The sequence below is a fragment of the Branchiostoma lanceolatum genome, chromosome 1 (genome assembly GCF_035083965.1).
Source record: "Branchiostoma lanceolatum isolate klBraLanc5 chromosome 1, klBraLanc5.hap2, whole genome shotgun sequence".
NCBI lineage: Eukaryota > Metazoa > Chordata > Leptocardii > Amphioxiformes > Branchiostomatidae > Branchiostoma > Branchiostoma lanceolatum.
In genome coordinates, this window is record NC_089722.1 from 28,377,912 (window position 1) to 28,393,859 (window position 15,948).

General features: G+C 39.5%; 2 protein-coding genes and 1 non-coding gene across 5 annotated transcripts; 1 reads left to right on the forward strand and 2 right to left on the reverse strand.

The window, feature by feature from the left end:
- Position 1: 1 nt before the first annotated feature.
- On the forward strand, positions 2 to 3,214 carry LOC136446944 (vacuolar protein sorting-associated protein 29). The gene is made up of 5 exons (XM_066445616.1): positions 2 to 76; positions 949 to 1,140; positions 1,573 to 1,644; positions 2,103 to 2,266; positions 2,958 to 3,214. Exons 1-5 carry the CDS (start codon positions 38 to 40, stop codon positions 3,070 to 3,072), a joined length of 582 nt encoding a protein of 193 aa, XP_066301713.1. The 5' UTR covers positions 2 to 37; the 3' UTR covers positions 3,073 to 3,214.
- A 921-nt stretch (positions 3,215 to 4,135) lies between these two features.
- On the reverse strand, positions 4,136 to 14,356 carry LOC136446919 (neurofilament heavy polypeptide-like). Of its 3 annotated transcripts, none has more exons than XM_066445584.1 (11): positions 14,225 to 14,356; positions 13,767 to 13,874; positions 10,363 to 10,477; positions 9,622 to 9,683; positions 8,574 to 8,626; positions 7,716 to 7,858; positions 7,025 to 7,151; positions 6,558 to 6,696; positions 6,146 to 6,210; positions 5,685 to 5,964; positions 4,136 to 5,178 (listed from the first exon to the last, which is right to left on the reverse strand). In XM_066445584.1, exons 2-11 carry the CDS (start codon positions 13,790 to 13,792, stop codon positions 5,091 to 5,093), a joined length of 1,098 nt encoding a protein of 365 aa, XP_066301681.1. In that variant the 5' UTR covers positions 13,793 to 13,874; positions 14,225 to 14,356; the 3' UTR covers positions 4,136 to 5,090. The 3 variants fall into 3 exon arrangements, with proteins under 3 accessions (XP_066301681.1, XP_066301689.1, XP_066301672.1); XM_066445592.1 differs by having other exon boundaries at positions 13,767 to 13,928; XM_066445575.1 differs by lacking the exons at positions 13,767 to 13,874; positions 14,225 to 14,356 and adding an exon at positions 10,941 to 11,271.
- Positions 14,357 to 15,258: 902 nt separating this feature from the next.
- Trnas-aga (transfer RNA serine (anticodon AGA)) lies at positions 15,259 to 15,340 on the reverse strand. The gene has a single exon. It is a non-coding gene; the product is annotated as a tRNA-Ser (tRNA).
- Positions 15,341 to 15,948: the final 608 nt, after the last annotated feature.

Here is a 15,948-nt window from a genome sequence, read left to right on the forward strand (position 1 = left end):
ATTGGACTTTGATAGATTATTGCACTTTGACCTCCGCATGCGTGTAAGAGCATCGGGCACAGATCCTGTAAAAATGGTGAGTTGTGGCAAACGTTTTGCGAAATTACCAAGTATTCTCAATCTTCGTGCGCTTTATTGTATGTATTTAGGTCAAAGAAGGTATAGGCGATACATCTCATTTGCAGAGAGATGTAACAATCGAAGGAACTCTTCGTAAAGTGAGATATCAGGGCTTTATAGTTCATTTGCTAAGGGGAGGGGCGAAGCAGGAAGTCATATGACTCGCACTGACCACACTAGATTGTCACTAAATTATGTATCCCACTAAGTAATTTGTACCTGTGCGTTGCACTGATGGGGTTGTTCTCAGGCTCATGTATTACAAGGACAGGCACTGGAAATAGGACAGAATAGAACTGTGTGGTTTACAGACTACCTATGAAAACACACTTGTGGAACTAAAGAGACGAAATCTGACGTTTTTGCAAATAGAAGAAATGTTTAATCCAATGTTTCGTATTATGTATACATTACGTACAGTGAAAGGGCACGCCCAAAAATTATGAGACAATAAAGAACTAGGTAACTTACTGTATGTAAGTTGATATATGTTACTAGATATATACTTTGCAAGGTTGACTGTATGCAAACAGAAACACATCAACCAAGCCTAAAAGGGACCATGAAGAAGTATGCAAAGTACAAATAACCAAGAAGATTGGAAAAGACACAGTGATCGAGCAATGAAGTGTTGGAAGAAAGTTTAGCACTGTATTATGATTACTACCAACACAGATGAGTTTCCATTATAGAGCAATGATTGAATGAAGTTGTGGAGTGTTGTTTTCCCTCTTCTTTGTTTAAGTGTAGCCAGTACAGACTTAGGATACAGATAAGTATAAAGCAGAAATCAAGAGAAACCTGATTAAAATTTGTTTCCTTTTCCAGTTGGTTCTTGTACTAGGAGACTTACACATTCCTTACCGGTCCAATGGAATGCCGGCTAAGTTCAAGAAACTGCTGGTACCAGGAAAGATCCAACACATCCTCTGTACGGGGAACCTCTGCACAAAGGAATCCTTCGACTATCTGAAAACACTGGCCAGTGATGTCCATGTTGTCAAAGGGGACTTTGATGAGGTAAGGGTAATAGTGTTCAAATACTACTGTAAATGTTTTATTTTTTGCATTGTTTTAATGTTTGCTGTTGTAGAGGTCATGGCAAACTTTAAACCACCATGGCATGAAAATGCTTATTCAGTCTTCTGCCCATCTACCCCCTTGTTTTAACAACAAACTTAAAACCTTCACAAACACTTCATTCTTTCCCTACTGCAAAATTGAATACTAGTACCCGTGAACTTAAAGGCATTTACAACTTGTGATTATGGCCTCTGCAGACTAATATGCTGCCTTTGTCAAACTTTTGAATTTCCTTATGTAAGGTACACAGTAGCTTTGAAGTATCAAGACCATTTCTTTTCTCTAGTCACACTAGTGCTCCTCCAAGTTTTCTTTTCAACGGTGTTTACTGTGATTTTTGTCCATTTAAGGTCTTTATTATTGTTTCAGAACCTAAGTTATCCGGAACAGAAGGTCGTCACAGTTGGACAGTTCAAGATAGGACTTTGCCATGGGCATCAGGTACCAAGAAAAACTCTTTTTAAGTTTGAACATGAAGGCAGATGCTTTTTTAGTTAGGTGTTGTTATGTATTGTGTTGTGTTGCGTCTTGTACTAAGTTGTAGGTAACTTTATTATGCTTGGGCCCAAAATAGTTACTCAAACAACTGGATATAAGTTTGAAACAGTCAGACGTTTCAGACAGCATCCGCTGTCTTTCGTCAGTGATTGTGTTATTATGCTTGGTTTCAATGAAGTTTATCAGCTGATTTGTCAGTCAACACTGCACCCATGTGGAACATATAAAACAGAACAGTTTTGCATTTCCACAAATTTGTAATGACTTGTCCATAACAGGTTGTTCCATCGGGAGACATTGGGAATTTATTAACTGATTTGTCAGTAAACAAGATGGCTGCGTCCATGTGGAACATGTAGAACAGAACCGTTGTGCATTTCTGTAATGACTTGTCTACACAGGTTGTTCCCTGGGGAGACATTGAGAGTTTAGCCATGGTACAGAGACAACTGGATGTGGACATCTTGATATCCGGCCACACCCACAAGTTCGAGGCTTTTGAACATGAAAACAAGTTTTACATCAACCCAGGAACGGCAACAGGAGCATACAATGCACTAGACAGGTATGGTATTGTTAGCTTACCTTTACCCAGTTCTCATGTCTGAGGGTGAGGGACTATGGTGACATCCAGTATCAACCTCTTCCATTCCCTCCTGTCTGTGTCTGTGTGTGAGAACATTCTGCCAGTGGTATGCCTATCCAGTATTGTTACAAAAATATTCTTTCTTTTATGCATTGGCAAAAAGTCTGTTCTCATTCATAGCATTATAATCACCTTTTGCCTGGAAAAGCTGATTGTTGCTTGAGGAAAAGATTTTGAATTCCTCATAAGTACTAGAATAGCACTTTTCTTGGGTGTTGGAGTACATTGGACTTAAGGTATAATTTTGATTGCAAGTCTGTTATAGTGTGCAGATTTTGATAGTCGTGTATACATTTTCCTATCAGCTAAAAGAAATTGAACTTCATCACGAAGTTGTTGCTTGCTAACAGCTGGCTTCTCCTCAAGTGCACTACATCAACGGGGCATGTCAGGGGATTCAAACCTAGGACCTCTGGGTTCTGGGCCAAACACCCTGCCATTACACCACCGTGGCACCACTCGTTGATTGCTAAGAGCTGTCTTCTCCTCTTCCCTGTAGTGGTGTAAGACAGATTTTGATAGACATGTATATATTTTCCTATGGGCTTAAAGAAATTGAACTACATGTAGTTGTTGATTACTAAGAGCTGGCCTCTCCTCTTCCCTGCAGTGGTGTAACGCCGTCGTTTGTACTGATGGACATCCAGGCGACCACAGTGGTGACGTACGTGTACCAGCTGATCGGGGACGATGTAAAGGTGGAGCGTATCGAGTACAAGAAGTAGCACATCCCTATACCACTTCTCCTGTCTATCTCACCCTCTTTGTATTTGTATAATTGTAAAGAATGTATCTTCAGTAAGGACTTGTCCTGTCAATCACCTAATGGATTGTCCAATCAGTTGATGTATTACATTGCTGTGATTGGCTAGTGTGGATAGGTCGGTCAGCCATATTTGGAACACACATTCACCTTGATCTTGACCCTCCCAAACAGTTGGTGGATAAGGCTTAACGACAACCCTGGCTTTGATGTATTATTGATTTCATATGTTATGTATATTGATCCTGACTGTGAAGGTACATGTAATAACTAATATGATTAGTTCAAGTTGAGTTACACTGAGACATATTCCATTTTTAACAGTTCATAGGATTTTTTCCCAGGGCCATGTAAGTTGTGAACAAAGCATTTTGTTATAGTGTACTTTTTCAAGGTACAAATGTACCATAAAAGGCTAAAATGTTCAATACACGAGATAGATATGTCAGTTTTTCATGATAATCTCATTACATAAGTGATCTTGCGTGGTGTAGACTGCACAGTAATTACATATACTATCATGCAAAATATTGAATTTTGTGATCCTTATTGTGTAGAAGCCAAAAAAGGTATTTAGATATTAATGTGTTTAGTAGATTTTAGAAGTGTCCCATGATACCATGATTGTTATATAAATTAAATCTATGTCCATACTTTGGTCTTTGTGTCAGCAAGATATCCAAATCAAAAAAACATCATAGGTGTCAAAAATAGTGAAAATATAATTATAGTGTAGATGATGAAAATCTTGGGACTTTTTCAGCTTCAAATCCTCTCAATTCCTTCACTACTTGAGACAATGTGTTACCGGTATGTTGTAAGTTTATGTAACCACATTTGCAAATGAATCCTACCAGCAGGAAAATTCACTAGATCTCAATTTGCAATTTTTTGTTTCATGAAAGTTAGAAGTAGAGAAAACCAATATCTGTTGTCACACTCCATATGAAATAACTTTAAGCTCTTTCATTATAACATTGCAATGTACATATAGCATCACAATATTAAAATAGATTCAGTGCAGATTCTAGAAGATTCAATTTTATTGCTGTAGTAGGCATACAATAATCGAGAAGTTTTCACTGAAAATCTTCTATATACACTGTATACATAGAGTCAAAAACATTTAGAATATAAATTCCTGTTCCTCAAATTACCATAAGCATGATTTTATTCTTATCAACTATTAGGTTGTTCATAAATGACATACCCTGTATTATCAAAGTTTTACATCTGGATGGTATACATGATCTGGACGGTATACACGTGTGCTAATATATTGTACGTAGGAGTACAATCTTTTCACAGGATCAACCAGGGTCCACCGTAGATTTACTTGCCGAGCCATCCTGCTTTTATTCTCTTAACTTTCCTGACAGAGAATACAATAATATTCTGTTTGTCTACATTCACTCCGAAAAGTGGAGCATTCCACAATTCAATGGTGTATTCGTTTGAAAAAAAGGAACCATCTTTTAACAATGATGGTAACGATGACACCTATGGTGCGGCTATTCAAATGTGAAGGAAGGGTGTGAAGTTTATGTCCAAACAAAAGAATAACCTTGTTCTAAAAAAAAACAGTACCATTATTTACAACAGTTATGAACTCTTGATGGCACAGTTGTTTGTAGAGAAGCTGAGAAGTATCTTCAGCCATTCAAACACTAATCAAGAACTTTTAAACAAATGGATTGAAACTCTGCATCAAACACAATAAACCTAAAACCTCTTCATTACCATAATTTGTTCTTATGCTTAAGACAATGCTATCAACCATCTATGCTATGAGTAGATTATATTTACATGATAGCATGCTGAATGTTTTTTTTATCTCTTGGCTGGCCCAAGGATCGTTTGTATTTCTGTAATGCAATGCCTGGTGTTCACAGAGCTCTGCATGTTCATTGGAGGCATCCAACCCTCCCAGTTTCATGACCAATCAGAACTGGGCTTATATAACTGGAGGGGCTTAAATGTTTAGTATTCAGGCACCCCATTGGCTATCCAGGGTACCCACATTTCTCTAGAACTCACACTCACGTTATCACCAGGAGGTTCCAGCAGCCTTTAATTTAGGAGCAAAAAAAGAACAAATTTTTTATACAAAAAAAAAACGGAAGTAAGGCCCATCACCTTTGACTTCTTCAGGAAGACTTTACACAGGTAGAACACAGAACACTGATGCACACAAGTTTTCTCCTCAGTGTGTTTCAACCATTGTTCTAACCATGCTTCAAACATTGATGTGCAACAAGTATTTACAAGCACACAGTGACAGCAATACATCTTTTTTTGGCACAAACATACAGTGGTACATGCACTCCAAAGTACAGACTTTCTGCTGGTACCTTAAGCCTCTTTCCACATTCCCTGTATACATGTGCATCAGTTGGTTGAGGGTTAAAGATTATGAAGTCATGCCCCAAACAGTGAGCATTCCTTTTCCCACGACTGTGTTACTAAGGAAAGTCAAGTCATGACAATGTTAGCCTCACCACACCACTGACATGCACCAGTCCTCAGATAACCATGCTGAGACGTGCACAGGTGCATTTGTGAGACACTTAGTACCTTGCATCATCTGAGACATCATCAGCCTCCTCTACCTCCTCCTCATCCTTTTCTTTTTCCTCTGCCTTTTCTTTTTCCTCTGCCTTCTCCTTTTCCTCTGCTTTCTTCTTCTCCTCTGCCTCTTCGCTATGAGCTTTTTCTTCCTTCTGGGGCGACGACTTTGACTTTGGCTCCTCTTTCTTGCTCTTGTCTCTTGGTTTCGGCTCAAGCTTGATGGAGTTGAAAGACTGGGAAAGATCCTCATCAGGTGAAGAGCTCTTTGGAGGACTCTCTTTTTGTGCTGTCAAAGGTGCAAGGATGATCAACATTTACATGTCTATACAACTGTTTCCTTCAGTTCTGTTGACATCCCTTAAACACCAATGCATCTATCTTGACAAGTTTAAACCAAAAAATATACATACAAAAAGAAGGTGTGTCAACAACATGAAAAAGAACAATTAGAATCATTATACTGGTACCTGAATTTCTTCGTGGATGGCTCCCATTCCTTGCAGGAGCTGACTTTCTGGACAACTCTGCATCACTGTTGGGAAGGTTTAGAAAACATTACTGTGACACATTTCTCCACCATGTTCCTATAGCAGACTACATATGAAAATTCTACTGGGTCTGTAGCTAATCATAACGTAGTCCCGAAATTATCTATGTCCATGCCAGCATTATGATATTCAGATGGAAGATTACCATTATATGATACTGTAAATCTTGAAACGTTTACGATGGTGACCTCTCCGCCATGAATTCTAAACACTGCAAATACACATGTACCTGTTTCAACCCCGAAAACACAACAACTTTTTTTCCTCCTACTGTAAGATAAAACCACTGCAAAAGTAAATGAATTTACAGTACTCCCTTGCAATGACTGACCTGTTGGAGCTTTTAGACCTTGCCATTTGTGTCTGCGGTCGTGACCTCCAGACGCTGGGGTCGACAACTCCAGGCATGGTCTTCCTCGTTGCAAACAGGTACGACCTGTACTTCTCCATCTCCTTCTTGTTGATGTGTCCTTGATGAGGAAATGTGACACTGTCAGATTTCTTCACTTATGTGTTTGTTAAGCTGGTACAGAAATGAAATTAAACTGTATACATTATAGGAAAACAGATGGGTATTGCATCTTGTAAATTGTGCCAAGAGGCTTCAAAGCCAAAGCTTTCTTGCAAAACAACTTATCCATGTATTCTGTCTCACAGCAACCATTAATTAACATATCCAAAGCTGTATTAGCACTTAGTATGTATAGGAAAGTGTTGAGATGTGAGACAAACTTCTAACTCTGTCACATCTACATGTAGTACTAATGGAGTGAAAGGGTCCACATATGTTGTCCATACCCATTTTCTGTTGATGCCTGAGAAACTGTTCGTATCTGCCCTGGATGAGCCTCTTCATGTGGGAGGTACTGTACACGGATGCAGTGCTCCACAAGTACTGTCTCTGGCCCCAATTCAGGTCAGGGTGCTGAAGGCATACAAAAATGTGAAGTTTAACCTGTACAATAGTACATAATGTACCATCTTGGTATCCAAGGTTAACGTTTTAACAGACATTACATGTATTTAATTAGGTCAGGAGACCTGCATATCACTGTAGATAAAGACATTTGCATGTGACTGAAGATCACGAAAAAGGACAGCTTCTGGCTTTTAAGACATCTGTCTTTCTATGTGTATTCTATTCTGTGGTATTTATTTCTTTTTTGTAACAAATATTCTCTAACTTAAATCAATATATTCTTAACATCTACTAACATAATTCCACCAGGGTACATAATTCTGCCACCCTGAAAATATACGTCCAAATAGATCTCCAACCCAACGTCCCCCAGTATAATGCACTCCTGTATATCTAAACTGTGCATACCTGGGGGTGCGGGGGGTCCAATGCTTTTCAAAGTGGCAGACTTTATGTACCCCGGCGGATTAATGTTAATGGAGATTACTTACTCTGTACATTTTATGATTTTCCCAAGGATGTTGTACGTATGACACAACAGGTGAAGCTAAGGTGTTTGTGATGAGTTACCTGTAGATAGTAGTTCTTCTTCATGGACGGGGGACAGGTGAAGGCCCTGCGGCGGCTCCAAGACTGTGACGTCAGGGTGTAGGGGAAACTGGGGATCTGGTAACTCATGTGGTAACTGTCCTTCATCAGGTACGAGGCAGGGTCTGAAAACATCGCAAACTTTTGTTATTTATGGCCAAAGTGGGACACCCAATCTGAGTTGCAGTGCGGACTTCATCAAGTACACTGTAGGAGGGTAGCCTCCATATCAGGCTCTCTGGGCTTTTTTTTGGGCTTGTGATACACTTTTTGCTGATGGCACCTTTTTGTGCTGGGTCGGTTGTTGCCCAAAAAAGGCCCAGATAGCCTGCTATGGAGGCTAGCAGGAGGCCAGGCCAGAAAACATTGCAAACTTAGAGTTATTTGTGGCCAAAGTGGGACTCTCTACACTTAGTCTATTGTGGAATAACAGGACTTTCCACTCAACTCACATAGTACGATTTTGTAGCTCCAAAACTGGTCACTTGGCTAGCCTGACTAAATCACACTTCTAAGCGACCAGCCCGACAGTTACCGGCCCCCTAGAGGCGATCAATTAATCCCCACCCAAGTAAGACATTGTGTAAACACAGGCTAGTCACTTGGCTTTGTGGTTAAAATGTACAATTCTAGGGGGGAAAGTTGCAGTAAATGCCAAGTTATTGGTTGATGATTGGTTGATTGATTGGTTGGTTGGTTGATTGATTGATTGGTCGATTGATTGATTGATTGATTGCCAGAGACATTTTTCATAGTATAAAACAAAACTGTAATATAAACTACACACTGCTAGACAGAATGTTAAAGCTAACAAATGAAGTGCTAACTTCTGTCTCTCACCTGTGTATCTCCCATGAGTCTCTCCTGCGCCATCGTCGGGTGGCACGCTTTGGCTGCAACACAGGAACAAAACGCCAATCATTTTCCTACCACACACACCAGCATTTATGTGAACAATCATGCCATCTATTATACTGTACATTTCACTTTTAGATTAAACTTATTAATTATTGATAGCAGTCTCTACTGTGCAAGCATCAGAGTTTGATTTGAACTTACAGCTGAATTTTACCTGGTCATAAAACATGGCTCAATACACAATAGACAGATGGACTTGGTTAATTATTCATGACAGCATGATTGTAGTTATGCCTGATGTTGACTGACATCGCAAATTTGTTGCATAGATCAGAGCCCAAATGTTATATGTGAGAACTGATACTTATCACTGATAGCTCAGAATAGAAACCTGATACTTAAAGTTTTTGTTTTACTGTTCCTATTTTAGTATTCTTGTAACCTGTCTCAAGTTTTTCTAAAGCTGTTCTAAAATAGGACGGACAGACTAGCTTTGAATAGAGATTTCCGACTTCTGATTCACTCAATTTTGTATACTTTAAGATTTGTTAAATGTTCAATTTATATTATACATGTACGCATTTATACAACCAACATCAATGATGAGGTGAACACAATGTAGCAATATATACCAGTGGACAATAGTTATCAACATTGAAACCGAGATATCAAAACAGGAAGTTCCGCTGCAGTACCATAACAAGCCGCTAGGGCACCCAAAATCTAATCATTTCCATGTCTCATCAAGACCTACCCACCTACCAAATATCAAAACAATCCATCCAAGCCTTCTTGAGTTATGCCATTGGTCCGCTGCAGTACCGTAACAAGCCGCTAGGGCACCCAAAATCTAATCATTTCCATGTCTCATCAAGACCTACCCACCTACCAAATATCAAAAATCCATCCAAGCCTTCTTGAGTTATGCCATTGGTTACAAACACACACACACACACACACACAAACACATTAACGCTACCCTCTGCATAACCTTCTCGGCGAAGGTAAAAATGCGTGATCAACACCCTACCTCCGTAGGATGGAGTCATGCTCAGGTGCAGTAGTACTCCTTTTGTGCAGCTTCCTGCTGGGCTGGAGGACAGGAGATATGATATAGACATTCAAAACATGGACACCAAACAAACCGGTCCTCACAATGTTACTGTTTAGACACCTTAACACTTTAAACAGAAATCTCCAGCCAAAAACAAAACTCTTGTTCAACAGGTGTGTCCACAAACTGGTTTGCTGACTTAAGACTGAAGAGGATTTTTAGGGGCTCAAGAAGACACGGTTCATGACCTTCCGGAGTACTTGATATTAATCATCCCGAAACATCACATGTTTTTGACTCTGTGGACATACGTTACAGTAGCAAAATGTCTTGGGGCTTTTTTTCATATTAGTCTGATGGTAACAAATGGCAAATACGCTTTTCCTTTCTACTAAAAATGGCTAATATAAATACTTTTAACAGCATATCATTAGAAAAAATCAAATAGTTTGAGTAATGATTGGCAAATCATTATCCAACTGCTTAAATGCAGACTATTGTCCTGAAAACATTTACATCAGTAAAGTCATATTCGTGTGCAAATAGACTTTTCCTATACACCTTTTTCTAAAAATAGCAAAAGTCATGATATGTCAGCTTACATTACCTGTAAGCGATACAATGAGACTATTATCTACATGTAACTCAAAAGAGACTCAAAATGAAAAAATCGTCACTGAAAGATGTAGGAAGATATTTTTGGTTGGTAAATCATACCTCCTTGCTCCTGGTCCTGAGCAGTTTTGCCTCGGTGCCAGTTTTTGGGACCCTGCCATACTTGTACTCGGGGCTGTACCTGTACCGGTCCTGCTCATCTCTCCCATGGGGGAAGCTGTGGAGAGGACAGAAAACCAACAAACTATCAACATAATGATGGTAGCATGTTAGCTCCTTGCATATACACAGCCAGCTCCAAATTTTACAAAAAGCACTTTCGAAGCAAGTAAATCACCTGAAATCACTCAGAAAAACACTTAAAACCATATGATTGCAACTGGACGCATGATGCAACAAAGTGTTTCAAAACATTAAACAAACTGGTATAGCGTAACACAGACCAAGGAGGTTTAATTAAACCTCCTTGCACAGACCTTAACACCATTTTACTTTACAAATTGAAAAGAATCCCCCACCAAGTGTCTTTTAAATGCCATTGTCTGATCACAATGCGTTCCGTGCTTAGGTCTACACAACATAACAACTGACTCAGGCTGTATGTCAGTGGAAACAACAGTATGTGATGTAATACAAGAAGCTTTACAACATGACCAGAGGAAAGCTATGTCCCTGCGTACCTATTCTCCGACCCATGGGTCGCCTTCGGCATTCGACTCATGGCTCGACGGTGTCAACTGAGCCGCCTGGCTTCTTGTGAGCAAAAACAAGACCACAATGCCCTTTCAAGATCAACTCTACCCTAAACAACGTTACCTAGCTCTGCGTGTTTGGCCATGTATGAAGTACCCTAGAGAGCAGCTGCATAAAAAAGAGCAATATTTGCATACAAGCTCAGAGGACAAAGCCCGCGGGTAGTACAACAGGAATCGAATTTGTTTCCTTGGTTTTGCGTGCAAGCGAGACGTCACGAAAAGGGCAACATACGTTGCTAACTTGGTAATAACAGTTGCTTGACAGGTGTTGTAACGGATGAATATCGCTCAACAATAATATATATGAGAAGATCGACTGAGAAAGTCTATGAAAATGTACAGTCGCACTATTTGCGCACCATATGCTGCAGATTAATTGAAGTCTATTACAGACATTAAATATCTTTTTTTTTAATTCTGCTTTTTACTCTTTAGATCTTGCATACTGTGACCTTTACTGCCTTTGAAATACTGTTTTTCCCATACCTTATCCTCTATTTCCTCACAAAACCAACTTGATTTATTCTTGGCCATTCTCTTGTTGCCAACCTGACAAAGAAACTTATCAAAGAGATGAATGTGAAAACAATGAAGTGAATGACAAGTCATGGCGAGAAGTAATATAAGTGCTTGGTGAACAAACAGGGACAGCCAGCAACAGCGGAATTTTAACTTGCCAATATTTGATATCACAACTGTAATGCTAGTGCTTACATACAACTAAACTATGTCAACTACACTTATCATCAAAAGTTGTCAACTTCAAAATAAAGGAAAACAGCAGGTGCTCTCTTCATCTGAACTTTTAGCAAGACTGTGTGAACAACTGTTCCTCCTAAGATACTCAAAACAAATGTTTTTTCACCTTCTACAGTGCATGCAAGGTGTGCAAACATTTCCAGCTTTCGTCTTTTTCCTGAAGGTTTCTTTCCCAGCCCAGTGCATGCATACAAAAGTCAAACCAAATTATACCAAATTGGTCTCCTAATGTAGCGTGAAAACCCAGTCAACCTTTTCTAGACTTCAGAGAGCCTAAAAAGCAGGTAAACCGATGTAGCATGCACCTTTCTAGTAGGGGATTAACTGCGGGTGTAATGTTTAGCTATTCTGTGTTAGAATCACTTGCTGGTCCAAATGGTTGGGAAATGTTGTGGCAGTGCATTTTAAGACCAGCATTTTCAAGAGGTTTGTCAGAATGGTTATGGAAACACTGTTGAAACATTTTATTCTGTTGGTATTTCATGCCTTGATTGCTTGAAGTTTTGTTTGTGCTTTGATACATTTATTGTACATGTATATTTACATGTATCAAGATATAACAGCCCTTTTTTCACTTCAATCTACTCTGGGGCTTTGATACCTTCACCATCATCATATAGCTTCATTAAAATTTTATAATCGTTACACTAATTATCCCAAAGATAATAGGATAGGAAGTACATATATGAACCTGCTAGTGAATATAATGTAGCCCTAGCCCAAAAGTAAATGATGGTAAACCCTCCGAAAAATCTTAAGAGGGACAACTTCATCCTAAAATAGTTTGGGCTGTGTTCGACAAGACAATAGCTCCTCCAGTCCCTTCAGAAAACAAGTTTGACAACAAGACAAAATAACTTCCATTTTACAAACATATACAAAACTGTTTGTTGGGAGGTCTGGGTTGTTCCAGAAAAAGGGACAAAACAACATTTACACTACTATTCTTGAAGGACCAATTGCTCTTTATTGCATTAATTGAGCCAACCTTTTTCTTGAAAACATTAAACTAAATGTGTTTTTTCCAGATCCTGTTCGGGGCTGTGTTACCCAAGAGACTAATCCTCAGTGCACTACTATATCCTTTGTGCAGGTTGACAGGTTTCACACAAAACAATAAAAATCAATTATATACATGGTGACTACATGTGGGATTAGAATTCCATTTGTGCTCCAAAATAACCCAGTTTTGTCTTGACTTAAGTGCATGTTGATAGCCTTACTGGCATTGGGTTTTCCAACCTAGAACCTTAAAGCAAACGGAACTCATAAAACAACTAGAGCAACTGAAAATGATTCTTGCCAGCTGGCTCAAAGAAGAGTGACACAGCATTTCACTATTATAATGGAAAATGGAAGATACGGCCATTACAAAATCACCCAGTTAGAGCTGATACCTCAAGACCCTTACATTTACAGCTAGAGAATGTAGGAATCTGAGTCTCAGTGGTTACCAATAACCTATGTTGTTATGGCTTTGACGAAGTTAATCCACAGCCATAAATGTTTACTTAATTACAAATGCCATGTACCTCAGAGTAAATGGTTAGAAAAATTCAATAGTTTCTTCGGCTTCTTGGTAACCTGTTGTTATGCATTATGTTTGAGAATTTCACCATACAAATTTTATTTTCAAGAGCGTAGAAGGCCTCTCAAAATGTGATAGTAACTTGATATCTCACTTTTTGTAATAATAAAAGAACCCTGGGGCCAGCCCTGTGCTGAGACTGACTACCTTCTAGACGCTGAGACTTGCAGAACAACAATGCTGGAAGGCTTTCTTGGAAAGGTTAAAGTGTGTAGGGTTTGAATTTTAGATGGCACATGTTGTTTCTGATGTTAAACAGAGCTTTCACCTTTTAAAGGGTGTACACTACAGTATATCAAATACCCTGAAACGTTACCCTTGAGAATATAATGATCATAAACTTCATCTTCCCTTAAAGTTAGATTAAAGCATGATAGGAAGAAATGAAATACAAAGTTGCATACCTCGGTTCTTGAAGGGGAGCTGGCATCTTGAAGCTTCGAGCAACACCCTCCTTGTCCAAGGTAAAACACTGTTAGTTGTCCCAGTTGTTAACGTGTGTGACAGCTCCCCTGTAATCAGTAATGGAGCTCTTTATAAAGGGAGACCCACCTCTAACAAAACATCTGTTGATGATAAGAGAAATATCATACACATGCCTCCCATATCCTCACAACACGGAGCTTATCACTAGATACTACAGCAATTCTCCGGCGTACTTCACCCAAAGCACCGTGTACAATGAGCAGAGAACACGCCGATAAATACAATGGTAACTCAAGAGCAAGTTTTGAAACACAACACGGTCGAACTCAAACATGAGCATAGCTACACACTACTCTACAGGTTGTAGTTGTTGGCTCAAATCGGTCACAAAATTATCTGGCAAGCTCTTAAAAGTCGTATATCATGTTTCACGTACCTTAAGGTGTCAAAATGGTGCACTTGAGAAGGAACTTAGCTGGTTATGTTGTAGAAATCAACCATTACGTTGTTAGACCACTCGTGTCTCCATGGCTATTGTGTGCTTAGCTGTTAAGAGGCGAGTCCATTACACGGGGGTGTAAAGGCAACTAGATTATCATGAAAATCTAGAATCCACAGCTCATAATGCAAACATACTAAAAAAATTAAGTATGATATTCATTTTATGTTGTACGTATGGGTTTAATATGAATGATAACTTTTAACTTCTGTTATATTCCTTAAGAAAGCGTCTGTTACCCCTATTTAACAGAGGGGAAGAATCCTTTCAGCTCGAGCCAGATCCGGCTTACTTCCGGGTGTGCGCGCACATACTGACAGTCACCAAATTGGGACACGTTGCTAAGCGACAGCGTCCCAGCTGGACAGAACGCAGGTTGACTAGACTGTAATGAGTATGATTATCCCTCATTACGACCAATACAAAACGGTGTCGTTTGTAGTGTATATGATACAAACAAAGCCGTTGCATATTTGTTCTACTCTCCAAGCAGAGGTTGGTGAAGAAGAGTATCCTTATGCCCCGTTTTCCGCTGGCACTCTCAACGTGTGCCAACAGGAAACGGGGCATATAATTAAAAGGTCACAATCTTCTCCACCAACCTCTGCTTGGAGAGTGTATTTGTTCGATCGTCACGTCACGGTGCGACAGCCAGTTTTAACTACCTGTATCATGCTATAAGCAGTACAGGTCGTACATCTGAGATGTGAATCAATGGGACTCAAATATCACGGACGATTCACGGTGCAAATATAGTTAGAAATTTGGGAGTTGTGAGGTCGGAGTGTAAACTGGTGACTTACACAAATACTGGTACATTTCCACACGATTTGATTGTGCTGGAGTTTGCTCCACAAATTTGTTGGAGTAACTGCAGAGTACAGTTGTGTCGCTAGGAGGAGGAAGAGCACATATCGCTAGTAAAAGGCAGGTAAAAGGGTAGTCATCATCGGCTGGGAAAAGTATTGAACCGTTGTCGGCAGGATTCCAACCTACGCTGGCAGAGCCCAATGGATTTCTAATCAATCGCCTTAACCACTCGGCCACGACAACCGATCATGTTGTAAGCATAGATGTATTTTGCGTTTCACAATTTGAAAAATGCTCCCATAGATATGTAGATATGCTTGTTTAACCACAGGCACAGAGAACTAACTAGCTTAAACACCATGGGCCCGGCATGGGTAAATCGAAAGCTTTAAACTGAGTCTTAGATCTCGTAGGTCTCGCCCACAATAATCGGTTTATGTCTTAGTTTGCAATTGTCTGGCAAATCTCTAAATCCATCAAAAGTGGCCCATATCATTTCTTATTAAATTCATCAGCGTTTGAGGAAATCTATTTCAGACTTCAGTAACAGAAATCTTTAACGAGAATAAAGGCGCAAAGGAAAGGAAAAAAATAATTACGATCTTAAATCTATGTCATGGCAATGAAGAATATCAGACTATTGTAAATATGTTACATGTATACGACACAGTGCCCGGCTCCATTGAAAGCGTCACTATTCTATACACTGGCTTCCAAGAAGCTCTCTTGTCACCTAGAGTCAACTTGAATCCGAAACCCCTCAGAACTACGTGGGCTACGTGTTCAGCACTAGTCTCTATCAGACTAACCGCGTCGGCTATAGAGAGAACATTTGTCTGGGGACTTTGGCC

Coding starts and splice junctions, on each gene's coding strand:
- LOC136446944 (XM_066445616.1), top strand. CDS start 38: ATGCGTGTAAGAGCATCGGGCACAGATCCTGTAAAAATG. Junction 1,141..1,572: donor TCAAAGGGGACTTTGATGAG/GTAAGGGTAATA, acceptor TTATTGTTTCAG/AACCTAAGTTATCCGGAACA. Junction 1,645..2,102: donor GACTTTGCCATGGGCATCAG/GTACCAAGAAAA, acceptor TTGTCTACACAG/GTTGTTCCCTGGGGAGACAT.
- LOC136446919 (XM_066445575.1), bottom strand. CDS start 10,981: ATGAGTCGAATGCCGAAGGCGACCCATGGGTCGGAGAATAG. Junction 8,627..9,621: donor CATGACTCCATCCTACGGAG/GTAGGGTGTTGA, acceptor CCTGTGTTGCAG/CCAAAGCGTGCCACCCGACG. Junction 6,697..7,024: donor CAGGCATCAACAGAAAATGG/GTATGGACAACA, acceptor TTCCTCATCAAG/GACACATCAACAAGAAGGAG.